The sequence below is a fragment of the Hippocampus guttulatus genome, chromosome 7, assembly GCF_054856545.1.
Source record: "Hippocampus guttulatus isolate MCC_2025c chromosome 7, RoL_Hgut_1.0, whole genome shotgun sequence".
In the NCBI taxonomy this organism is placed as follows: Eukaryota; Metazoa; Chordata; class Actinopteri; order Syngnathiformes; family Syngnathidae; genus Hippocampus; species Hippocampus guttulatus.
In genome coordinates, this window is record NC_141267.1 from 19,314,558 (window position 1) to 19,341,289 (window position 26,732).

The window sequence follows — 26,732 nt, forward strand, 5'->3', positions numbered from 1 at the left end:
GACACGCCCTGTAGTTGTTTCCGAGCACGAAACTTTAGTTAGAAAAGAGAAGCTTTATTATTCTCATTTTTTTAATATTTACCGACGTGATCTGTAAACATGTTAATCCCTCCCATCCATCACGGCTAATTTGAGCCGAGAATGAGGAGGGAGGCGCTCAAACTGGGCTAGCGATCCAGACGCCCCACTCAGCCAATAAGAAGCAGAGTTGGCGCGCCGCAACCAATCACAAATCGGCGTCGGGTGCGCACTTACTTTGGACGACTGGCCGGGGCCATGGACGGGACGAGTCGTCCCTTCGTTGAGATCCCAAACTTTTAAACAGCCGTCTTTCGACACCAGCCCGGACAGTAAGTGTCTTTTTTCTTAAAAACAAATTCATTCTAATTCTCTTTTGTCCTGCGCCACGTTTATGTCATCGTCAATTTAGCTCAAAGCTCGTGAGTTCGATCTTCCTTCTTGAGCCGCAAAAAACAACGCCACGTTAAACTTTTTTTTCTTCCGTTGGAATATGACATTTAACTCGTTTGGCTCTTTTTTTTTTTAAACAATGACCATTGGAACTGTAATGCAGCGAGGGGCTTTAAAAAAATATTTGTGTATTTTTTAACCTTCAGGGGGACAATAATCGTTTACCTAACCAAAGTGTTTAAATCAAAATAGAAGGCCACATTTTAAGAATGGTGAAATATGAGATATGTTGTGCTATTGAAATTCACCCATAGGGTGCTTGTAAATGTTCATATTCGTGCGATTTAAAGTAGATAATTCAGTCATTGTGAGTACAACTATAAAGTCGATGAGAAACAGATCGTGAGCCACATAGCCAGAATACCTGTACTAACCATATGTCATTAAAAACACACGCACACAATGGACTTTCACTTTTCTCAGGGGTGTTTGCGACCAAACTCTGACACCAATAGCAACAAAAATAGTTTAGAATTGCCTATATTGATAGTTTAAACCCAAAACATACCCCCAAAGTATGCTCCCAAACTCACCGCACATCACCTTTTAAAGGGAGAACTCACAAATGTACTTTTGTAGCAGCAAAACTTAACATTTTGTCTATAATTAATTCGATAACTTCATTATTTTACATTTAATAACTTTAAAGCGACAGTGTGTAAGAAAAATTGTTGATTTTTCTATGTTCATGATTTTAAAAAAACACTATTCATTTCAATGGCACAGACAAAAATATGTTTGATCACGTCAATGTCATTTTTTCAAAATGTAATTGTAGGTGAGGTAATCGCTAATTATATGACATAGGCGTGCCTGCCTTGTTTCGCCGCCATCTTTGTGCTACCGATACCTGAAGGAGAAAAACATATCGAACTTAGTTTCACAACATCATGACGAAAGCATGTGTAACAAATGCCATCCACTTACTCCATCATTTGAGGGAATACTAGAAGTCGTTTGGGATGACATTTTGCCCGCACTTCTGCTGCAGAAATTGTTAGTAGGCCTACAAAGTGTGGTCTCGCTGAGCCACTGTCTCAAACCTTGATGATGTATGTAAACAAACACACATGGAAACGGCCATTGACCCAGTTCACCAAGTCGGCCCCAAAAAAAAAAAAAGTGCCCATTCTCTTCACAAGGATAAATCGATAGTTATTATCGTGACAGTCCTTGCTCATTTCGAGCCTCTTGTCTTCCTTCTTTTCTCAAAGGAGCCGCCCACTTGGACGCAGTCATGGGTGAAATCGAGGGGTCCTACCGGGTCCTTCAGACCCCGGGCACGAGACTGGGCGCCCAGTTCAATGCAGGCATTAGCACATTGGAGCCAGGCCAGAGCCTCAGCACCAACGTGGTTGTGGTCGGAGGCACCCCCGGCATCAAGGGTCCCGGTCGGGGTCTTCAAGTCCGCGTTCAGGGTCTGGACGAGTCCCAGGAGTTCTTCGATTTAGACGTGAGTGTATCTTCCGCCTTCCTCACACGCTGGGATAAGTCTGCTGTTAGTTAGCCGTGCACAGCAGGACCACGTTTGACCCGGTTTGTGAGTTGGTGACAGCTGCAATGTGGCTTTGCCGCGAAAATCCCTTCCCGTCCGTCTTACGTCGTCTTATTTACCACCTCCAGACTTGTTGAAGTTGAAGGCGCCTTCTTCCTATAAGTTAGAGGTATTGTCTTTGCCGAGAACATCGGCTCTTTTGATTAGATAATGATTGGGTGTATTGTTGTCTCAGTCTGATGATGATGATTTTAGTATCGGTAAGCCGAATTGGATTTTTGCTTTGTAATGATTAGCTCCAACATAATCACTGCTGAGTCATGTTTACAAGACAACGTCCACTCAGCTTTTTTGATACGTGGAGCTAGAGCAAGGCAATATGGCCTTAAAAAAAAAAATCACTCAAAGGAAACAATTTAGTTGGACCCCCCCCCCCCCCCACACACACACACACATTTTCAAACTACACTGAAATGGTGAAATGTCATGTTTTGTGATTAACTATGAATAACCGGCAAGTGGACTAGAACTTCAATCTTATTACCATCAAAACAATCGCGATGAGGTGAATTCATCTGGATTCGCGATTGGCTGAAATCCGGTCGGCGACAGCTGCATCGAAATGAGAATGATCCATGACGGTTTCTGCGGTGAAAACTTTGTCCACCAGCTTTGCATAATAATTATTTGTTTTTGTTTTTTATTCTGGTCAGAGTGTCTTTTTAGCATTACTTGTCACGTTGAGATATTTAACAAGTAATTCCAAAGCCAGACTTGGAAGTTCCTCGTCCTGTTCTGATGAACGTGACTTTAGAGGGAAGTCTCCAATGATGTGCTTTCACTGTCGGCCTGCCAACTTGCCGCAGTCAAGTCATTCACATAGGAAGCAATAAGGAAGTCGATAGAAATGAGCCTCTTTCCTGTCTTTTTAAGTCAGCCCGGTGTTAAATCACCGACGTGAAAGAAGCATTCAGGACTCGCTGATGACGTTGTGTAATTAAATACTGCCCCTTAATAAATCCTCCCGTAGCCTCAGCAGTTAGAATTCTGTGGTGCACTGCTGAGACGGACATTTTATAATCCCAGGCGCCATATGTTGTCTCAAACTCTGTAACTAATAGTCAAGTTGAATTAGTTTAGACGTGGCTCCATGCAGAGTTGAAGAATTTCATCTCGAAAATATTTGAAAGATGTTTTTTGAAAACGGAAGATGGATTTAAATGGTCTTCAACTTGACCTTCACGTTGTCTGATATTTTGAAAAACGTCAATTTTTTAAGAAAACATCATTGTCGATCCCCACAAAAACACACTTGTCGGAGGAGTGCATTTGGGATGACTTGTGCCGATAAGAGGATCATGTTGTTTGCCTTTTTTTGAACGGCCTTTCTGACATCATGTCATCGGCGGCGTAACGGTAGAGCCGCCGTTCATTTGACCGTAAAAACCAGCTTGCTTTGCTGACCGGCCACTGTATCTACTTGGAAGTCCCTTTCACACTTTCCTGACAAATCGATGTAATGCTGGACCCAACATTCATTCAGACAAACGTCGCGGAAGTGTGCTGTTTGCCGTGCGCTTTCATGCAGCTGTTGCAGGTCGAAAGGGCTTTGAGGCTCACCAATTTCAGGTTACTTGCCCCGTTTCTAACTCTCGAGTTCGCTCGACGTAATTGCCGACGTTTTGATCACTGCTGTCGGATGAAAAAGCAGTCATAGAACACGCAGTTGCTAGTGCGATTTTTGGCTAGTCGCAGTGTTCGTTTTTTAAATTTTTTTTTTTAACCCCTGCCAAACGGCCTTTGTGATATAATTGTCGTCATGGTAAAGCCTGCGTTTATTTGCCTGTGCCTTTTCAGGCGGAACTCGATTAACGGTAACATCGTCGCGTCTGTCGTGTGCTTTTCACGATGTGGGGGCAGTAACAATTGCTTTCGACACAAAGTGGTCTGTTCTCAAACGTTCCACTCTGATAACGGCCTCCCGCTTCATGCTGCGGTCAGACCAAGCGCGGGCCGAGCGATTCGGGCGCCTTTTCAATGCGTTTGGTGTGGTCAGGCGCAGATGAAGCGTTTTGAAGCAAACGTTTTGCTTCTTCGCCCGGCGTTTGCTAATGCGGCGCTTTTTGTGGCGCCGCATGGCTGGACACCAAGTCGACAGACACGAACGGTGTGATGAAATAAAAAAACGGGGGATGTATTGCGCTCTTTGAGAACCAAGACGGTTACGACGCAGCCAGTTTTTCCAATCCGGTCTGGGCCCCGAGCCAAAACCGAGCGGGCTTGAAGAATGGGGGAGCAAAGAAGATGGCTGTCTGGTGAATGTATGCACTTGTTTACAGCTGTTAACTTGTCAACCAAGATAGCGTCTGGCAGCCAAAGTCATGAAGCAACCCCCCCCCCCCGTGTAACTCTCGCGCAAACAAAAGCATGCGAGACGTAATGTCCGGCAGGCTGTAATCTGCCAAGAAACAAGATGGCCACTGAGTGCCTCTCTTCATTCAGTGCGAGCGCGGCATCGTGGGCTGCTCTTCTCTCTTTTGTATAGCAGCACTGTTGAGCCAACAACGCCGTTTCCAATGGATGCTTGACTTCCAGCGGGAACTTGTTCCAAATGTTTAGTTCTTGGTCTGAGGAGCAGCCGCAGCCCAATTATGATGACTTTTTTTTTTTTTTTTTTCAGGATTGTGCCCCTTTTCCTGTATACCGCGAACCAGAATAGACACCAAATTGCAGTGGCAAATGGTTGTGGCCTTTCAAGCGACCGCCCCGCCCTCCCTTTTGCACTTTTTGTCGCACTTGGGCTCACGGTCCGTGCGAACCGAAGCGCTCGCCGCACCAAAAGCAGTGCGACCTGGCTCGGTGTGTGAATGCTGACGGTCTGGGTGTCGTCGGTACACGCTCCAGAAAGCTGGGAAATGGGAAATGTCAGACTTCAGACGGGGAAAAAGCGGCATCCGGTGCTGCTCAGAATTGATGGATGCAGATCATAATTATTCCAAAAGACTATCGAGCCTACCATATGTGTGTGTATATAGTGTCCAAGAATGCGTGTATTGATCAAACAGTAGATGGCGAGAGGCCGAAGAAAAATGAATGCGGTTTAATACAACAAAACGCATGACGTAACTTCATTTTTAGTACATTCGCTCGTTTTTTTTTTTTTTATTTAAGTCCGTTCCACTGGCATCAGGTGTTGTCCAAGTTGGTTCATGATCTGCATTTTTTTATTTTTTAACGAATTTTTTTTTAGCTGGCATTTTCTTGCACCGAGGAGAAAGCCCGGCCTTGTGGTCACTGAAACACAGGCTCCTTTGATGCGGTGCGAAGCCTTGCCCCCCCCCCCCCCCTCCATTGGGCCTTCACTCGTATGCGGAGCCTCGCCACGGACAGACGGCGCTGCATTCATTCGATGTGGACGGGCTCTGCTTTTAGGCAAACAAGCACGTAAATAGCAAAGTTGACAACCACAAGGAAGACGAAGAGGGAGTGTAAAGTTTGAGCTCGTTGGCAGGGGGGGAGGTGGGGGCGGAAGCAAAGTTTGGGTCAGGAATTTTTAACCACTGGGGGGGGGGCGTTACGGCTATGTTTTGGATTACGCAACAGGTTTAATATTATCATATGCTACTGAAATGAATGCGTCGAAGGCAGACCAAGGAACAGTCAAGAGTTGTTTGCTCCCATCTTTTTTTTTCTTCTTTTTTATAAAGTCTGTTGGTTGTGCTTTATTGAAATGTGTATTTAAAACAATCACCTAGTCTCTGTTAGCTTCATGCTAACACATAATGGGGAAACGCTTTAGTCGGACTAACAAATACCCTCCATGTCAGGGGTGTCTAACTAATTTTTTGTCGCGGGCCACGTCGGAGTTAAGGCTTCCCTCGGAGGGCCGGTGCAAAATCTCAACGTTATTTTTTACCCATGACAATTTGACATTTCGGGACAGATTTCAGCAAGAATCTTGAAAGAAAGCAAATCAAGCATGTCAAGTTCCATGATGCATGCTAAAGTCTGGCCTCAAATTTCAAATTGTCATAGGCAATCCACAAGAACAGTCATTATTCTTTCTGATTTTAAAACTAGTTATTCATCAATTTGTTGCGTATGTAATATGTGGAGGTGATTCAACATTTATATGGTTTCCCAAAATTCATAACGCCCCTCCAAGGCAAACCATAACTGGAACGTGGCCCGCGACAAAAATGAGTTTGACACCCCCCGCATTAGATTGTGCGCTAAAATTGCTTTTCGCTAAGGTCGTGGACCTGATCCAGGTTTCACAGGTGCGTTAAGTAGACCAGCTTTTGATCCTGATTACTGCGTATTCTCACACGTTTCCTCAACACCTGCATGTCAAGAATAAACGTGCGCTGTCGTTGTTTTAACTGGGTATCTTTGCGCAGTAAACATTGGGTTGTTGATAGAAGATCCACCCTGGATCGAGGACACCATCTAGACATGGCGTCTCCCCGCCGAACAGCTGCTTTGTCCTAATCCGCGGCCGCCACTTTCTCTGATTGCGTGACCCGTTAACCCGCCTTAGTGCTCGACATCTGAGGCACGCCGCTTGCTGACACGTCACCACGTCGCGGATTTGCGCAAAATTACAAATGCCAGATGTGCTTTTTAGGTCGTAGCCCACACACTCGTTTGCATTTCATCTTGGATTGTTGATGTACTCCATCCATCCATCCATTTTCCGAACCGCTTGATCCTCACTAGGGTCGCGGGGGGTGCTGGAGCCTATCCCAGCCGTCTTCGGGCAGTAGGCGGGGGACACCCTGAATCAGTTGCCAGCCAATCGCAGTGTTGATGTACTCATCGTACCTTTTTACACTGAGCCTAGCACGGGAGGGATATTGGCCCAACTGCTTTTTCACCCAGTAACGCCGTTTCCCGAGTCGGACAGTTTTCGCCGAGATGGCTCAAATTGGTTCATCATGCTGCCGGTCAAATCTTAACTGGAGCACGCAAGAGGGAGCACATATTTCCCGTTCCGAACTGCGATATGAGTGATGGACGACTGTACTTTTCACACGGGACAGCGACCTCCAATAAACGACTTTGGCGGACAGTGTGACGGGCTAAATTTTTTCCGGGTGCCAACTTGGTGACATTTAAAGCATGGAAATGTAATCATGTCATGAATCCACCTCCACATAGATGGCGTCTGGACGTTTTTGGGTCCGCTTTAGACACTCGTTGCGTGCCTGTACCTTTCACACCGAATCCATCTTTGTGTTCATGAAAGCAGGCCAGACATCGGTGGGTACTGAATTACACGTCGTTGTCGGGCCGTGAACTTTGCAGAATGTTGTAACGTGAGACGGAACACCTCCGAATGTTCCTCCGCATTGCAGCGTGTCTGCATTATGACTTGAGTCAAAGACGATTTGTGGAAAATATGTCATAGCAGATTTTATTCGTTGGTTTGGGACTGACTGGAATGATACCGTGGACTCATTAAAAATGAGTTTTACAACATTTATCCGTTGTTGTCAGCTGTATTCATTTGTAGTTTAATTTTTTGGACTTTTGAGTTGACTTGCACTACTTTTAACATTGTGGGACAGCTCCTTTTAAACCCCCCACCCCTTTTTTTTTTTTAAATACTATTTTACATTACAACCAGATGTCTGAGGCTATAATTTTGCCTGCTACATGTCCAAACCTCAAGTGACGTGTGTGTGCTGAGTACGTAGTAATTAGTTAGTTGGCCCAGAGAAAATAAACTCCGAAGAAGCCCGCCAGGAGCCACACTTGGGCACGCTTCCTGATCGCGTTGATGGGAACGTGCGACCGTTTGCCGTTATTTACTTGCTTGTCTGAGTGAGGGGGGCGGGGGGGGGGGGGGTGATTCATGGAACATTTACAAATGTAGATCAAATTTCTTTTCTTGTTGGGATATATTATGGAAAGCGTATGCTGTAAAAGCTCTTTGTACAAATATTTCGGTGCGTAGTGCCCACCCATCAAGTGTGAAATGACACAATCAAGTAAACGACTGACTGAAAAACATGTCTGTGAATTTTTTTTTTTTTTTTGTCACATGCCAGATATTTGACATAATCCTCTCGCCACACGATTCCTCTGCACCCTAAATTGAAAGCTCGGTTTGGAGAAGATCCAAGAGCCACTTTTCAACTTCAAGCAAGAGTTCAGACCTCCGTCCAGGCTCGCCACCAAATTATACACTCAGCGGCAGTCGTGTCTTTTCTCCTGAAGTCGACTTTGAGTTAATTACAGAAGTGTTCCGGGTTGTAAGGTATCATCTTGGGCACCCCATCCCTTCCAAGTCACCCGACACGTTCGATTGCTTTTAGGTCTGACTTTAGGCTATTCTAAAACTCTCCTTCCATCGAAACCGTCGTTGATTTTGGATGAATGCCTGTTGCACAAACTCCTCTTCATCAGACATGTTGAAGGTTTGTTATTGTGCTGTTGACACAGGGATGAGATGATTAATACAAATATTTCTTTTCTTTTTTTTTTCCTTGCTCTTTCAGCCAAGAGCTTTCGGGCAGGATCTTCTCTCGGAGGTGTTTCTGCGGGGGAACCTCATCGAGAGCGATTACTTTGGGCTGGAGTTTCAGAACATGCAGTTGAACTGGGTGTGTAGGTCTACGTCAACGTGCGGGCGCGTGCACACACACACACACGCACACACACGCACTGGGAACAAACCGTCAAAGGCAAACGGCGTTTCAAAGGCTTGAAACTTGACTGTTTGGTGATCACGAGAAGAGGAAATGTGAATACTGGGAAAAAAAAAAAAAGTAAATTATTTCAAATGGCAAGCCAAAATGTCTGGTGGATATGTGTCCCAATACTTTTGTAATCCATGCTGGTGGTCATGTCAAAATCATCTGTTTGTGTCCATTCAGCTTTGGCTGGAGCCCACCAAACTCATTGTGAAGCAAGTCAGAAGTAAGTTTGAATAACATTAATATGAACTTCAGAACACCGGATGCAGCGCAATCTCATGTTTTTTTATTGTTATTTTTTTTCATTTCAGGACCCGCAAATTCGATGTTTAGACTGGCTGTGAAATTTTTCCCCCCGGACCCTGGTCAGCTGCAGGAGGAGTTCACCAGGTCCCGAAATTACAAACTTCTAAATCACAACAATGAATAAGGACTTGACTCGGCGTTGCACACACAACCTGATGCTGCTTATTTTGACACTAAACCTGTGTTTTATTATTCCTTTCCCTTTTTTTTTTTTTTGTAGGTACTTGTTCTCCCTGCAGATGAAAAGGGATTTGATGGAGGGACGCTTGATCTGCACAGAAAACACCGGAGCCCTCCTCGCCTCTCACCTCGTCCAATGTAAACTTCAAAATCATTTCGTTGTCGTGAGGGTAGTCTCGGGAAGTCCCGTTTTTTGTTTTTTTCTCCTGAAATTCTGTTCGATTTTTTGCATTAAAATGATCACATACAGGAACTATAGCCATGGCGTTTATGCTAATTGAATGCTAACCTTTAAAGCTAATACATAATCAATGTATTAATATATCAGATCACTTTCTGAACACAATGAATGGAAAAATCTCGTCTTTCATCACCAGCTGAAATCGGCGACTACGACGCGGCCGCTGACCGAGACTTCCTGATGAACAATAAGCTGCTGCCGTACCAAGAGAAGGTCCTGGAGGCCATTGTGGACTTCCACCGCAAACACCTGTAAGAATTTTGGCCTCATGCCGGTTGCCCCTTTAACAGCTCGCATGGTGCCTTGTTGGTTTTCCGCCTTGCTGTGACAGCCGGAATGTTGAAGTCGTGACTGGTAGTTTTTTTACTTTTGTCAAATAGTTGGGAGTATATGAGGCATGCATTTTATGATTTGCATTTGTATTTTTGTTTATAATATAATTTTTTACAGTTTTATTTAATTGTTTTAATTTTTTTAGATTAAAAAAAAATTAGTTCCATATTTTATTTCAAGGTATATCTAATACTTAATTACCATTTATTTTAGACCATTTTGTTCTTACTTACGGGGTGAGCATGCAAACTCCACACAGGGAACCTGGAATTGAACCCTCCGCACTGTGAGGTCGACGAGCTAACCACTGGACCACCGTGCCGCCCTACTTAGCATCTTTTAAACACAAAATAAGGCCGATGACGTCTACCCGTATCCACTTTGTATTTTAGTTTCTCCTATATCTTCACTTTCTTCATATTTCATAACATATTTTACGCGGTTTTAGTTATTTGACTGTTTTTGCCTTATTTTGCATCTTTAGTTACTAGAGAGTGCGTTTGTGCACTTTTCCCAGCGCCATTCTCCTCCAACAGTGTCTCTTTTCAACACTGTGCACTAGTTTGCTAATCTCTTCCCTCCCTTGCCAGAGTGGAAGCACAAGCGGCCTAATCCCCCACCCCATCCTCCTCCGTCTCCCTCTCTCTCGTCGGTCTATTAGCCGTAAGGCCAGTAGGGCAGCAGGGGAGGGCCCTAAGGAGATTTAACCGCTTAACGGATCGCCCAATTTAGAATGTGGTCATTATTGGATGGATATGTCCTCCTAGCACTGATTTTTCTTTATTTTTCATTTTAATAATGGCGCTCACATCCCGGAAGCCCACATCATATTTAGTTGGCTGTACTTCACATAAAGGTCAGCACAGGCTTACTGAACACTTGCATTCTAATGTGGCTGGTGACTAAGACAAGAGAGCGACACCCTAGAAATTCACTCGCAACCCCCGGTAACTAGGAAAACAGTTGTGTCCCTGACAAGCTAGTTTCAACTAGTGACATGAAATGTGATGAGCGTGTCTGTCAGGAGTGGAAAAAATGTCCAGGATCTCTGTCTCAAATTGAACAACAGGTTGCCCATTTTGGTTTGAAGCAGCAATTCTGTGGAGAGTTGCGGAGAGTTTGTCAATCGACACAACATTGCATGGATGTCATAAAAGTAACATAATCGTAACAGGATGTTCAAAAAAAGTCTGAAGGAACCCCGGGCCTGAAATTGAACAGGAAGTTATCCATTTGGGTGGATATTGTGACAAAAAGTGGTTCAAGGTCTAACCCCTGCAGCACTCCGTTTATTATTGCCCAGTTTGACAAATGCAGGCGTGCGGAAAACTCTTTGTTTGTTGACCCCATTCAGTGGCCAGACCCCCGCCGAATCAGACTTCCAAATATTAGAGATCGCACGCAAGCTGGAGATGTACGGCGTGCGCTTCCACCCGGCGGCCGACCGGGAAGGCACAAAGATCAACCTGGCCGTGGCCCACATGGGCCTTCAGGTCTTTCAGGTGATCTTCCGTTCACTCTCTCCGTCACGTTGTCCGGTTACAAAGAAACTCCTGCGTGAATACGTCCGTTTTTTTGGTTTGTTTGTTTCTTTTTCAGGGTCACACCAAAATAAACACCTTCAATTGGTCTAAGATTCGCAAGCTGAGTTTCAAGAGGAAGCGCTTCCTGATCAAGCTCCACCCAGAAGTTCACGTACGTATAAAAGCTCACAGATGACTGATCTCAGCTCAGATACGACGGACGTGGTCTCTCTTTTGCTTCCAGGGCCCACATCAAGACACTCTTGAGTTCATGATGGGCAGCAGGGACCAGTGCAAGGTCTTCTGGAAGATCTGTGTGGAGTATCACTCCTTTTTCCGTCTTGTGGACCAACCCCAACCAAAACCCAAGACCATACTTTTCACCAGAGGCTCTTCTTTCCGATACAGGTACGCTTGGATTAGTGTTTTAATGTTACCTTTCGCTAAGACCCTCGAAAACCAAATGAACATAGGCCCTGGTGAACACCGTTTGGTAGTCCGCGATCCATCTTATTTGATCGGAAACAAAATCGCGAACATCGACGTGAGGCCTCCTGAGTCAGCTGCTAACTAGGCTGGCTACATGCTGCAGAGAGCTTGGAGGGGACAAACAAAGCTCTCTGCCTCCTGTTTTTTTTTTTTTTTTTTTTTTTTTAAGGTCCTATGTGTGTCCATAAAAACCCCTCAATTTTTATATTTGAATTTTTATTCATACTGTGATAGTAAAAAATACTTTAACAATTGGTCAAGTCATTGATTGTAGTTTTTTTCCTTTCAGTGGGCGGACGCAGAAGCAGCTTGTGGAATACGTGAGGGAGAACGGAGCCAAGAGAACACCGTATCAGAGGTGTGTGTCTCTTTCAAATGAACCGTCAAGTTTGCTTGGCCGCGGATTGTCAGACGATCCCACAATGTCTTGATCATACCCCTGATATTCGGCAGGAGGAACAGTAAAGTACAAACGTCGTCTCGCTCCTTTACCACCGATGTGCCAAAACAGGTCAGTCCATTTGGGTCCTCATCGCAAATGTGATTTTTATGCTCTACGTATTATGGTGCCAGAACATTCGCTACAGCTCCTGTCATGAGATTTATTCATGACATTATCAGCAAACAAAGATAAATCTGGAGCTCTTGACAGTACGAGATATTTTGAAGAGCTCTGAAGCACAAAGCTTTTCTGGTAGACCTGTAGCTTTTTTTTGTTGTTGGTTTTTTTTTTTGGTCATCACAATCTCGTGTACTGATCGCAGAGCTTGTCGTTCAACGAGCGTCTCCGGACGCCGTGCTCCCACCCCTCGTCCTCGGTGTCCTTCCTCTCGCCGCACATCTCCAGCGTGGTCAGCCCGCGAAAGGACCACCCGGCTCACCACCATCCGCAGCAGCCGCCTTCACCCGCCACGCCGCCCTCTCCGGCGTCCCCTCAACAGCCGCAGCAGCAGCCTCGTGTCCCACCGAAGGAAGAAGCCGTCAACGGCGGCAACCCCCTGACTCACTACTCTTTGCCAGGTGCTCCCACCCCCGCTCACTTCAGCCCCGCGTTTGTCCGTGTCGAAGGTGTCATCCCGCAATTGCAAGCGTCCAAAAATGAGGCCGGTAAGCCTTTTTCTCGAAGGGCAGGCAGGAAGGGGGTTCTCACGCCCGAGGCTTTCGAGGCTGAGCTTTTGCGTACCAAACAAATGTTCTCGCCGCTGCGCGTCACCGAGGAGTTCATAGACGACGATCCCACGCAAATGTCTTTCTACGATGGTCGGGTGGGGGCCTACCCTTACGGACGCGATGACAACCTCGATGACGAACGCGAGTCGGCTAAGAACGGGCTCTTCAGCGTGGGTCTCGAAGACCTGAAAGGCAGCGTCAACGCTTTCCCCGACAGCGCGGTGGGTCATTCCGAGACCAGCTCCTTGCTCAACAACCGTTCGGAGTGCAGCTCCCTGGACAACTTAGGGCTCAGTTCTGCGGGCGAGTCCATGTCGGCCGCCCGAGACTCGGCCTCCTCGCTGCGTCTGCCCGGCTCTGACGTCCAGTCGGAGGCCAGCTCCATGGTCAACTTCCCGGCGTGCTCGGTGCGCTCCGAGAGCAGCTCGGCTGTGCAGTTCAGCGACTTGGTAGAGCAGCTTGAGCAGCTCAGCTACCCGCCCACCGGTACCGAGGGCTCCGGGAACGGCACCTCCGACTCGGACTCGGACTGGGGCTCGGACAGCGTCCTGCCGCCGGAGCAAAATCTGTTTTACAGCAACGCTCTCACCGGGAATGCCGGGATTGAGAACTTTCTCCTTCAGTGCCATAACCTGCAGGCCTTGGCCCTTGCGGATCCCCCTGAACCTGCGCAAATGTAGTTGAGATTCAAACAAAACCATGATGTTTTGAGAGTTAGGGAACACAAAAACGCTGTTTTTTGAGAATGCAAACGGGTTTCTCAAACCACAAGATTCAGGAACATTTCGATCTTTGTACTCGAACGGCAAGTCTTGAAGCCGAACGAAGTCCAATCCGGCACTTCAGATCTCAGAACAACCCCACCAGTCGTCTTGTGGCCCTGAATCTAAACGCCGACACATCAAGGTCGATTTGGCTGTTGGTTTACAAAAACCAAAAAAAAGTTTTGGATCCTGAGAATAGTTACTGGTTGTGAGGTAAACTTTGCTGTAGTAACTCCCAGACCCACCTGGACCGACATAAATTTTGTGGCTATTTAGATGAGTAAGAAATAACTTGTCACTTTGGCTGATATCGTTTACGCAGTAAATGCTGTTTTGGGCTCAAAAGCTGCATTTCCGCCGAAAGTTCTTGGAACTGTTATTTTTGGCACTTATCTAGTAGTTCCTGGAAGGAAAAAAAGGTTCCGGCCAGGTTCTTTGGTGCAGCAGTCACCTACCCCTAATGGTTCCTGAACCCTGGAAAAGTACTACCGCTTAGAATGGTCTTTTTTTGGCGGGGGCCTGGAACTAAAGTTTGGAAGAAAGTCCCCATGCTTCAGACACACTTTATCCAAAGTTTCTGGGGCAGCGTTGCCGGTGGCCATGGTTGAGCCCGCCTGGACCTGCGCTAATATATGCGCCCGTTGATTTAAAAGCCTGCATATTCAGTGAAAGCCTTCCTGTGAGACTGCCAACTGCTGGCCTGGCATGCGTATTACAGCATGCCGCAATGTTGTCATGTGTACATAAAAGCTTTTTTTTTTTGGTTAACTGAAGTAACATTTACATTGATGCACGGCAGCAGAACTTTCTTCTCCTTAACTACTACATTCTTAGACTGTACATAGGATCCGCATGTTGTCGCCGTTGAACTAATTCCTCTCACGTCCAAAATCACTACTTTCAGGAATTCAAGAAAAAAAAAAGCCATGTCGCTTAAGCTACCAAACATTACATCGTTCGTGTTGATATTCTACCTTATTTTGCTAGCATTATATACTCTGTAAATAATTTGCGTTCCTGGCTGACAGCTTTCTTCTGCACCGAAGCATTACAGCTTTCCATTTTTAACAAAACATGCTTACTCAAAAGTTATTTTCACTCATTGTCTTTAAAAAAAAACAAAACCTTTTAATCTTGCGGCAACATCAAACTTGCACGTCCCCTGCAGAGTCAGGCAAAAGGTGGAAATTTATGACTTATGAGACAGTTCGAAAGAGTTAACGGATTTCTTCTTCAACTATTTTCTGCACTTTAAAACGGTAAATGTCAAATGAAATAGACAGTCGTAGGACATTCGAGATTTTCGCCCCACGGTGATGATATAATGTAGCCATGAAGGTTTGTTGTATTCTTGTTCTGAAACCGTCACCGTATCTGTTGGTTTTAATATGTGTGAATACATCCGGCAACTCCTCGTCTTACTCTACTTCCTGTGGTTTGTAAAACCTGATCGTAAAAGGATATGGCCGATGTCTCGTCCTTGGTGCTCCTCGGTTGTGAATTAGCGAGTTTTCGGGTGGAGTTGGAAGTAATCGCATTGATCCTTCGCTGACACCTGCTGGTCAAAGCAGCTGTTGTCTTGAGTTCTCTTCCCGGGACTCTCGGTCACTGCTTCATTTGGTTCATTGAAGAATATCGGCTGCTGACGAGCCATTTTGTCCCTCGTGAATGTATCCGCATAGAAGATTCATTGTCGGCTTGTCGATGTGACGCTCGTGGGTCATCGTGTAGCACTAGTGGGTCACAAAATGTGGCCTTCGGGGGGCCTATTCAGGGCGTTGGCACGAGTTCATTTCAGGGTTTTCTTTGCATGCTATCTTTTGATTGTCTTCATAGAGCAACACATCGTGGCCTCTCCCCATATAGACTCTTTTGAGTATATTTTCTTCTTTCTGAAGGTCAATTTTGTCTTGTTTTGTTTTGGGGGGGGTTTTTTTTGTGTGTGTGCAGTCAGCACTTGCGCTTCTGTGCCCTCCGAGCACTTCTTGATGTCAGGTGTACATCTTGGTACTTCATAGGATGTTTACAGCCATAATAATGTCACGATGACGCAATCATCATTTCCGCTTATTGTTACTCACTTTGAAGTTAGGCGGTACGGTCGCTTGTGTTCCATCGGCGCATCACTTTTTTTTGTTGTTGTTGTTGTTGTCTTTCTTGGTGCCCTCCGCACATTTAATTAGTGGCAGTGGGTATTGAAAGCCAAACCCCGTTGAAGTACATCAACTTTTTCTGATGTTGAACGACACGACAAAAGTTGTAACCCGTACAATAACATTGAAAAAGAACAAAATAAGTTGGTAGGAAATATTCAAGTACTTTTGAAGTGCTTCATGAAAATATGGAATCGCCAAATGTATCTTTTAATTAGTGGGTCACTGATATTTTTTTTCTTCCCATCTAAAATTTTAATTAAAAATAATTTTTAAAAAAGTACAATACTGTAGTTTTTTTTCTACATTAGTAAATTCCTTTTTTTTTAAATAGTAATTGGTAATTTAACCAATAACTCAGTTTCTCATTTTCTACCACGTAAAAAAAAAAAAAAAAGCCAAACTACTATTTTTTGCTTCGATTTTTCTCCCGTCTAAATTTGAAGAAAATAGTCAATTGCTCATTTACAAAATGTCACTACAATAATAGTCTTAACACGCTGCCAGATTTAAATATTCTGGCATGTAAATATTTTACCGAATAAAATAATTATTTACAATTCAAGATTTGTCCAATCGTGACTGAATTGTACTGGTTATAATTCATTCATTTTATTGCAGTCTCGTCGATGTGAAAATGTTGATCCATCCTCCAAACTGACTTTCCATTCCCACTGTTCGATTCTCCGCGGTGGGGCCGACGCTTACTCCATGCGCGTACTTAGACGTCCGTTCCGCACCGCAACCGCCGTCTAATCTCCAACACATGTGTATTTTAAGTCCAAATGTACTTTAAAATGTTGTGTGTATGTTTCTCTCAAAAAGAATAAAGACGAGTACCACACGTGTTGGACTTAAACATTCTTTTTGGAGATACCTGTAGAAATCCACTTACTCCACCACAAATGTATCTTTCCACCGTCGATAAAAACCCAAACCATGCTTCGTACTTTCGATTGCAGTTAAAGATGGCAACAGGATCGACTGGATCCTAGATTTGTGTGGGTGTGTGCTTGTGTTTTTTTCTATTTGGACAAACTTGTAGCCAAAGTCAGCCCCCCCCCCCTTCAAAAAAGTTGTCCCTCCCTCCTGTCTGGTGCAGGCCCGTTGTAGATAAACTATAAACAACTCCACGCCCTCCAGACGGACCACATTCCTGATTAGTCGCGAGCAATTGTTTCCGGGTCATGAGAGACTTTTTTTTTTCTTTCTCTTCCCTTTCTCGCTCCTCCACTCCCACCCACTTTTTTTTCCCCCTTCTATTTTTTTTTTAGGGGTTGTGGGGGGTTGTATTTGGACAAGTGGAAGAGCAGTTGTGTGCTTGACCTAAGAGGAGGATGTTAAAGAGTTGTGCACTTTTTGTTGTGGTTTGATTTGGATTCTGAATCATGCGTTGTTCTCGCCGAGGCTTTTCCAAACAATAGCCGAGGAGGGAGAAAATGTGGCAAACATTAGGCGCGTTCTCATTGACCACAGGAATTTAACCCAGAAACTTTTGGACGACCATTTTTGACCGCAGAAACTTTTGTATTCCTCACGCTTTGTGCCGCCCTGAGCCCAAGTTAACACCAAAAGTCTTGGCGTGTTCTGCGCCTTACTCACCAACGAGACAAATAACCCCAAACTACAAAACGAAACAATCTACAGAGTAAACAAAGCAAAAGAAGGCCACGTCACACATGGGCACATGCGGGCGTGTGCGATGGTCGTGTCATATGATTCATGTGATTGCTTCCTTGTGCTAACCGCCACCGCGCACAATAGAAAAAAAAAAAAAACGGAACGCCGAGAATAATAAGCCGCAGTTTAAATAAAACAAATACAAGGCCACGCCATCCGGGTGACATGCAGTGGAAGACATGAAGTGCTTTTGTAAACAAATTGCTCGTGTTGCTGTAATTGTTGATCTTGACGGGCATTAATGAAACACAATATTTACGTCATTGCTTGTTTGTTAAAAAAAAAAACGTGGAAATGACCCTTAATCGTTGTCATTTTGTGCAGACATGGCACTGGACAGCCCCCACCTGTCCCGCGTCGAAGCCGCTGGCCCCCTTTCCCTGTCGCCCTCCTTCCAGATGTCCACGCTCAGCCTGCCGGGCCAGGCCGCCACCAACGTCTCCTCGCCCCTGCAAAGCCCCATCCAGAGCGAGGTGGGCAGCAATGCCAGACTAGAGGAGGAGGAGGAGGGCAGGAGGAAGGTACATGCCCCCCCCCCCCCCGATCTGAAATCAGAAATGACATATCTATTGTAGAAGACTTATATGAATAAATATTAATTTAATATTAAACCATTTCACATGCAGTAGTGCCTTGAGAGACGAGTGACCCAAGTTAGGAGTTTTTCAAAGTAGAAACTGTCATACGGCCATTTTTTCTTTTTGCTGTGCGAAAGAAGCGCCGCGTGGTGTCAGTGAACCCAACTCGGCCATTGGGCAGATTGGGAACTATTTTAACTCAAAAGACTCGAAGCTGTTTGTTGCCACTCCCAGTTGAAGTTTGCTGTCAAACCCGTGTTTGTATTTCAAACAAAAATAACTTGGCGCGGTAATAAGTGTTGCCTTCATTTAGCCCTCAATTCTGGTGAATTGATTTAATAATTCCCCCCAAAAATATTTGGAAATGACCTATATTACGTGAAACATTTCTATTGTTTTCATTACTACATTGAAATGATATTTAGAAATAGAAATTAGAAAGAGGTGTGCACTTTTTTTTTTGAAAGATTATTATTAACATATTATTTGCTCCTCAGAGGTATCCCGCCGACAAAGCCTACTTCATTGCCAAAGAGATTTTGACCACAGAGAGAACCTACCTGAAGGATCTGGAAGTCATCACTGTGGTGAGTGGATAAAATAAGGCAAGATGGCCTGAAAATAACATCGATACCATTTCACACAAAAAAGCTTTTTTTTTTTCCTCAAAGCAATACACATTTTTAATTTCTTTTTCTCCCTCACAATATTTGATTTCAGATTTCCCCCCCCCCCCCCCCGCCCACAGCAAATGGCAAATCAAAATGTTTCATTTTCCTTTCTCCTTTAAATTGTGTGCCTTGGCTCGAGAAAGGATGGGAAACCCGATTGATTGTGGTCCTTCTGTCCGTCCGTCCCCAGTGGTTCCGCAGTGCAGTGATCAAGGAGAACGCCATGCCCGACGGCCTGATGACGCTGCTCTTCTCCAACATCGACCCGATTTATGAATTCCATCGCGGCTTCCTCAAGGAGCTGGATCAACGGCTGGCGCTCTGGTGGGTGCGAGATAGTGAATTAATCTCGCGTGCGTGTCGCAAAGCATCAAGTGACCCACCGACTCACCTGACGACAGAAACGTTATGAAAGAGCGACGCTGGCTGGCTGCGTTAATGATGTTGGCTAAGCTCGCTAGCCCTTATTAGCCATGTTAGCTCATGTGGCTATGCTCGCTTCCGGCTTAGCTTGTAACTAGAAAGCTTTTTTTTTATAATGTTTATCTTCTTTTTAACATATATTATCTTGGAGCAGATGAAGGTATGTGGCTAAATTTGCCAATGGCACGCCGGGCATTCGGCATTATTTCAGTACGGTGGACCCCCTTACTTTTGTCTAAATGAAGCTCGATAAACGCATCTTTGATTGCTCCGTTTGAGTTTTCAGGTGGTGTGGCTTTGTGAAATAAAGACATCATTTGTTGTTGTTGTTGTTTTTTGTTCCTTCAGGGAGGGCCGCTCTAATGCTCACGTCAAAGGTGACTACCAGAGGATCGGTGACGTGATGCTAAAGAATATGTCTGCTCTCAAGGTGAGATTTCACCTATTTACAGCTCCCACATTACATCCCAACTGGTACTTGATGTGAAATGTTTAAAAACGCCCGTTGCCCACCCACCCTAGGGCTTTACCGGCTACCTGCAGAAGCACGACGAGGTGCTGGCGGAGCTGGAGAAAGCCAGCAAGCGACTGAAGAAGCTGGAGACGGTCTACAAGGAGTTTGAACTGCAGAAGGTGTGTTACCTGCCACTCAACACCTTCCTGCTCAAGCCCATCCAGCGCCTCATGCACTACAAGCTCATCCTGGAGCGCCTGTGCAAGCACTACGGACCGGCCCACCGCCACCACGCAGACTGCAAAGGTGAGCGGGCGCACACAAATTGCATGCCGTACACACACGCGCACTCAGCAAGCAGGAGGGGTCGGTCGGGGCTACCAAAGTTTTCTCTGCCGGTCCAAACACTATCGGAAGCATTGACCTACATTCACAACCTAAAATTGTAATACAGTTGTGTTAAGTTAAAACACTCAAATAAATGTTTGCTGATTGGAATGAACGGAGTTTCCATTAATCTGGTACAGGCAAAAAAAAAAAAAAAAAAAAGATGACAATAAACATTTTTTTGTTAGTTTTATTCATGATAAAATGGCAGTTAAACAATATTTTGTGTGCAGAGGCTCTAAAGGAGGTGGCGGAGATCACGGCGCAGCTTCAGAGCAGCCTCATCCGCCTGGAGAACTTCCAGAAGCTAACCGAGCTGCAGCGAGACCTCATCGGGATCGACAACTTGACTGCACCGGGGAGGGTGAGTTGAGCTTTTGAATTGGGGTTCAAAGTTGAGATTTCACATTCGAGTTTCAAGCCCCGGGGTTAGACTGTCAAATACAAGGTTTCAAATTAGCATCCAAGTCAGCGTTAGGATTTGAAATTTGGGTTAGTGTTTCAAGATAAGGTTTATAAAACTTCAAATATGAGTTGTGGCTTATGAATGATGATTTTCAGCCTGGGTTAGGGTATTTGAACACGTTTCAAATCTCAAGTCATGTTTTGGGTTTCGAGTTGGAGTAAGCGTTGCGAGTTACGGTTAGCGTTTCAAGGTACGGTGTGACTCTCTCCCTTTCTCTCTCCACGCAGGAGTTCATACGAGAGGGCTGCCTGTACAAGCTCACCAAGAAGGGACTGCAGCAAAGAATGTTCTTCCTGGTGAGGCGATCTTGAAAATTCAATCAATCAAGCGATTGTCACCTTAAAACCTCGTTTGTGGCCATTTTCCTTGCGTTGCTTTTTGCTACTTGTACTCCGTCAAGTGTTGAACTAACGTCATTAGTAGAAAAGCGCCATTTGTACCAGCTTTTTTTGTCTTATGTTACTAATACAGTGATGTCAAGGAAATGCCATGGCTTATGATGAGCATTGATCGTGGCGGTGTCATAACCTTTTAAGGAACAGATTTGAGCACAAATGGTTCACCAACACATGCAACAATACAATATAACAACACAGGCAGATATATTCTTTATTCTCTGTGAAAAGCGACTAATAATACTGCTGCTCAATGAGTCACTCGAGCGGTGGTGAAACTGCTCATTTGTCTCGACGACTGTTTTATACTGCCCCCTCGTGGCCATGTCAAACACCACAGGACGAGCCGCAATGAATTAAGCATCATGCACAAACGGTTTGATTCTTTTCAGCGGTTTTCGCTGGCCATAATCATCCAATCATGATAAAATAATATCCACAATCACGCCCGACTGTAATTTTGATGCGAATTCCCATGTTGTTGTTGTTTTCTTTTGTTTTTTCTCGTCATTTTTTTCAGTTCTCAGATATGCTCCTCTACACCAGCAAAGGCGTCACGGCAACCAATCAGTTCAAAGTCCACGGACAGTTGCCCCTCCATGGCATGATCGTGAGTATTGTTTGTATGGGGGTGGGGCGGGGGGGGGGGGGTCGAAGGAGGGCGTGAAGGGCGGGTTGGTGCTAACATTTGCATGTCTCTGCTTTTAATCGCCGGCTGCAGCTCATAATTCTGGACACTCCGGTAAGTCTGATGAGCTGTAGGTCAGCTCACTTGGGCATCCAATAAACCTCCTCGTCGTTTTCTTCCTCGGCTTCTCCTTACTTCCTCGCTTCATAGCAGAGAGCTCACCCTGCACATTTTTTTCGAAATGCACTAAGGAGTGGCACCCAAATTTCGTTGTATGCTATACAATGACAATAAAGGCGATTCTGATTCTGATTCTGATTCACATGCTCAGACGATCCAAAATAACCAATGAAATGTCTCAAAAAGTGGGTTAGGGTTATGTTTGGGGTCTCAAGTTCAAGCTAAAGGTGTAAAAATTTGACTTTTGAGTATGGTTTGGGTTTCAAGTCCAGTGCAGTGGTTTGATGTTCAGGATTCATGGCAGCGTTGTGGTTTCCACTTAAAGTTTCAAGACATGGTTTGGAATTACAAGGATAGGATTTCGAATTTGTATTATGGTTTTAAATTAGTCTGCGTTAAGTGCGATGGATCGAGTTTTAAGACGGCCTTAGGGGGTGAAAGTTAGGGTTGTGATTTTAAGTCAGGATTATGGTTTCCAAGAAGGGTTTCAAGTCAGGGTTCGGGTCTCAAATCAAAGTCAGGGCCTCACGTCAGGCCTAAGGTTTCCCGTTAGGGCATCAGCGTTGGGTTTTTATGGCAGTGTCATTGTTTCAAGCGTATATTAAGCCCTTACATTAGCATTCCAAGTTAGCGCCGATGTTTTCAAGGTAGGGCTTCAAGTCAGGGTTAGGACTTCATACTTGGATTTGGTTTCAAATGAGGGTTTCATGCCTGGTTTATCGTTTCAAACACAGGTTCGGGTTGCAATTGGTGTCCAAGTAGGATGTCAAGCTTGTGTTTTGGGCTCCCAAGTAGGGCATCAAGCTTGGCTAAGGGCATCAATAGGTGTGTGACTTTAGTGTCGTTTGTGTCGACAGGTGGAGGAGAGCGAGAAGGAGTGGGCGGTGCCTCACTGCTTCACCATCTACTCTGCACACAGGACCATCGTGGTGGCGGCCAGGTCAGTCACATCACTTCCTGTCTGTCGGTGACATCACTTCCTGTTGTTTTACGCGCAAGTCCCTCACGCTTTGTTTTATGTTCACGCAGCTCCAAAGTGGAGATGAGCAAGTGGATCGAGGACCTCAACGTGGCTATCGACCTGGCCAAGAAGTCTCAGGAGAAGTCCGGCAGCGTCTTTCTGGACGGAGGCCTCGCCGATCACTCCAATCGTAAGAGAGAGGAGGAGTCATGTGACAGAGAGACGGGACACTTTATTAGGAACACCGGGCATCCAATATTGACGAAGAAAAATGTGGGTTTCAAGTCAGGTTAGGGTTTTTAGATATGGTTAATGTTTGAGATGATGGTTTTAAGAAGTGGTTAGGGTTTGAAATGAGAGTTTTAAATTTGGGTTTTACATAAATCTGTGTTAGGGTTTTGGTTTGATTGGTTTATGTTAGGGTTTTAAGCCATTTTGGGGGTTTCAGAATAGGGTTTCAAACCAGGCTTTGGGTTTCAGTTGAAGGTTTCAAGCCAAGGTTTGGATTTCTCATTTGGGGACTGTTGCAAAAAATACCGCATGAACGCTTGTGTACGGCTTTAAGATAGGGTTATGGCTTCAATTGTTTATTTTTTTTAAACAGATTAGATTAAAATACGTTATCAAATCAGGATTGGTGCTTGAAAGAAGTTCTTTGTGATATCGATGACGTTGTGCAAGTGTACCTAATGAAGTGTCCGTTGAGCGTGTTACATTCCGTCCCGCCTCGCCCTCCACCTCGCTCACCTCCTTCCGTCCCTCCTCCTCCTCCTGCTCGCCTCCTCCCCGGCGCCCCCCCCCCCCCCCCCCCCGGCCTCAGGCTCTTCGGACGAGGTTTCCCTGGAGCAGGAGTCCGAAGACGACATGAACTCGTCGCACACATCTCTGGACAAGCAGACCCACCACCGCGCCAACACCACCATGCATGTGTGCTGGCACCGCAACACCAGCGTGTCCATGTCAGACCACAGCCTGGCTGTGGAGGTACTGCCTGCCGCCTGTGATCCGAGCCACCTCACATCAGATTGCGCGCGTGAGGATTTTGCGCGTTGCAAAGAGAGCGGGGTCGTTTTCATACGTCGCCACAAAGACTCACCAATGTGACACAACATCTCTCTTTGTAACACTCACTCGCCAGTGTTACACACTGGCACTCCTGCGCAGGGTAACACGCCAACAAACCTTTTGACCTTTCCTCTGCAGCGTAACACGAACCTCCTCTTCTTTTCCTGTACCACCCTGACTTCCTATACCCGTCCAATGTAGCAAGCCAACTCTTCCTCTCCCATTCCTGTGTAACACACTGACACCGTTTTCTCTTTGGCGTAATACACTAACGCTTCTTCTTCCTCTTCTTTCCTGTCTCGCTCTCCGGCCATCGGCGGTCAGTTTCTCCCTCTGCGTCCCCTGAGCTGCCTCCTCGCTACCTTCTGGGTCAGGGCCAGAGACCAAACACCATCACACACGTTTGCTGGTACCGCAACCAGAACCTTTCACTCACCGATTACCTGCGCATGAACCAGGTACCGGCAAGGAGGTAGACGGAGTTCTAGATAGCCTAGCGCGTCCAACAGTGTCCACGCGAAAACGCGGTGTCCTAAATCGGTGATCGAGAGTGTGGTACATGGCCTGCCTCAAGTGTTACTCCGAGTGTGTTTATGCTATACCGATAGCCCCCGGCTAGCACGTGAGCTAACAGGCGACTGGTGAATCTCTCTCTGGGTCGAAGACGCGTTATTTAAATTCTTCGGTGAGGTGATGCCGCAAACAACACTGAGCTGTTTTGTAAAGTCTGGCATCCAGTGAAGATATTTTTTTTTGTTTGAGTTGTAGATGTAGCTAGCTAGCTAGCTAGCTAACGTCATGTTTGTAGTGCTAGAAATGGGCCACAGACACAAAAAAACTGGGATGGTGATAAACAGCTTGACGTTTTATCACCTTACTTCAGTACAACATAGTTCTCCCAAATCTCTGAGTTCACTTTGCAAAGTCTTTCAGTTGTATTTAACTTTGAAGTACAAGATTTACTTCGATTATTTATTATACATAGGCAATTCACCGTAATGGAATCATATATTACCTTTTTTTTTTTCTTGTATTTATCTCAGTGTCAAATTGTGGAGAATGTTAATGAGGCCAAATGTTTAACGCGGTGATGTGGTGTGCAGAACCAGTTGTCGGGGTACCTTCTGAGGAAGTTCAAGAACAGCAATGGCTGGCAGAAACTCTGGGTGGTTTTCACCAACTTCTGCTTGTTCTTCTACAAGACGCACCAGGTGCGAAACATTTTCAAATCTTTTTGAGTGAGATTTCTTTTTTCCTAAATTCATTCATGTGTGGTCGTGCTCAGGATGACTTCCCGCTGGCAAGCCTGCCGCTGCTGGGCTACACGGTGAGCATGCCGGAGGAGGCGGACACCATCCACAAGGATTACGTCTTCAAGCTGCAGTTCAAGTCGCACGTCTACTTCTTTCGGGCCGAGAGCGAGTACACTTTTGAGAGGTCAGCGTCTTCTTTCCTACGCTTTGTCACCGACACATGCACACTTGTCACAAATTTTTACAAGGGGGGGTTTTTTTTCCTAATTTTTCATTTTTATTTAGTATTTTCTTTTTTTCCCCCCCCTCCAATAATTCGCAAAAACAGAAAGTAAAAAAACAAACAAAGAGTGACTAGGTTTTCGTTATGATTGTTTTTACCTGATTTTTTTTTTTCAAGGGTGACGATTTTGTTTATTTTTCATCTAATTGTTTTCTCATACTTAATTATATTTGGTATTTTTTTCTTAATTTCTCACATCTTCATTTAATGTTTTGTATTTGTTTTTCTGGTGTTTCTCAGAACAGTCTCATTAAAATTTTTGTTTAAAAATGTAAAAGTGCAATATTTTGTAGCATTGTTTAAATTGACATTTTTACTCTTTTTAAATGAGACGGCAAGTTTATTTTATATTTAGTACTTCTCACTTTCCATCAAATGCTTTTGCATTTTTGTTTGTCTTTGAAGCGTTTACCTAATTTGTTTATTTCTAATCAAATCGAATTTGTATTGTATTCTTTCTGAAGTCTCATTCAAAATATTTTCAGTTAAAAAATGGGCCATATTGTAAAAATCACTTCTTTTTTTTTTTTTTTTTAAACGTTATCATCCAGCCGTTCACAAAATTTGTGTGTGTGTGGGGGGGGGGTTTTTTAAGCACCTGCCAGCTAACAACTATGTGTTGCACTCTCAGGTGGATGGAGGTGATCAAGAGCGCGGCCAGCGCCACAGCCCGTGTGAGCCTGCTGGTCCCCGCCAAAGGAGACGGAGAAAGAGGCCTCCCCGTCGAGATGAACGGAAGTTGACGCGGAGGAGTCCACGTCTGCATGCCTCCTTACATTAACCACCTTAACGTTGATTTCTGCGAGAAGGCTCTTTTCAAGTTTTACAGGACCACCTTATCAAAAAGGCTGCAGCAGGTCTCATGTTGAAGGAGCTGAGGTGCGAAGAAGACGACGACAACGAGGAAGAAGGTTCCTGAAAGTGCACACGAAAGACTTGAGTGCGTCGGTGCTGCTATTCGTGCTGGCGTTGAATCAGTATTTGTCATTAACCAAGGCTGGTCCCTACTAAGATGATTGCTCTTAAAACAATTCATGCCGTATTGCGTCATCTCGTAACAAGAGAGGAAGTCTTAAGCGTCTGATCGTGTTAGAAGGCGCTACGGTCTAGTCATCTATTTATTGTGTAGTGTGGATGTGTGCGTGCGTGCGGGAGGCTGTTTATTTAGTCTTCCCATTGATTCTTTTTAAAACGTCGTCAAATAAAAAGATCCATTTCAGACTACACGCTCAGCCTGAGAATCTCCTTTTGCGTCGACTGATGCGAAAAAAAATCTGCATTTTTATTTGAAAATGTTTTTCAACAGGATGTAATCTATGACCGTCTCAATTGTTCGTTCATCAGTGGGATAGGAGGGGCTTTTCATTCAGATCAATTGTCCATTATTCTTTAGATATGCTGTTAATATCTATTTTTTTTTAAAAACTTGTGGCAGAGTAGTAAGGGGTCAAAGAATAGCGATCCATGTGAAAATGGCAGAAA

The 26,732-nt window shown here is 44.9% G+C and overlaps 1 protein-coding gene across 5 annotated transcripts; it reads left to right on the plus strand.

The window, feature by feature from the left end:
* Positions 1-223: 223 nt before the first annotated feature.
* On the plus strand, positions 224-26,474 carry farp2 (FERM, RhoGEF and pleckstrin domain protein 2). 5 transcript variants are annotated; one of them, XR_015101340.1, is made up of 28 exons: positions 224-350; positions 1,686-1,924; positions 8,470-8,574; positions 8,848-8,890; positions 8,979-9,057; positions 9,194-9,291; positions 9,531-9,645; positions 11,082-11,229; positions 11,327-11,422; positions 11,495-11,658; positions 12,029-12,097; positions 12,193-12,250; positions 12,504-12,759; positions 17,831-18,027; positions 18,582-18,671; positions 18,946-19,079; positions 19,527-19,608; positions 19,701-19,938; positions 20,253-20,383; positions 20,713-20,781; positions 21,401-21,490; positions 21,602-21,622; positions 22,546-22,628; positions 22,718-22,839; positions 23,470-23,633; positions 24,039-24,172; positions 24,818-24,925; positions 25,000-25,038. XR_015101340.1 is itself a non-coding variant. In XM_086115126.1 (28 exons), exons 2-28 carry the CDS (start codon positions 1,709-1,711, stop codon positions 25,991-25,993), a joined length of 3,240 nt encoding a protein of 1,079 aa, XP_085971252.1. In that variant the 5' UTR covers positions 224-350; positions 1,686-1,708; the 3' UTR covers positions 25,994-26,474. The 5 variants fall into 5 exon arrangements, 4 of the variants coding, with proteins under 4 accessions (XP_085971252.1, XP_085971254.1, XP_085971255.1 ...); XM_086115126.1 differs by lacking the exon at positions 24,039-24,172 and adding an exon at positions 25,882-26,474 and having other exon boundaries at positions 25,000-25,151; XM_086115128.1 differs by lacking the exon at positions 23,470-23,633 and adding an exon at positions 25,882-26,474 and having other exon boundaries at positions 25,000-25,151.
* Positions 26,475-26,732: the final 258 nt, after the last annotated feature.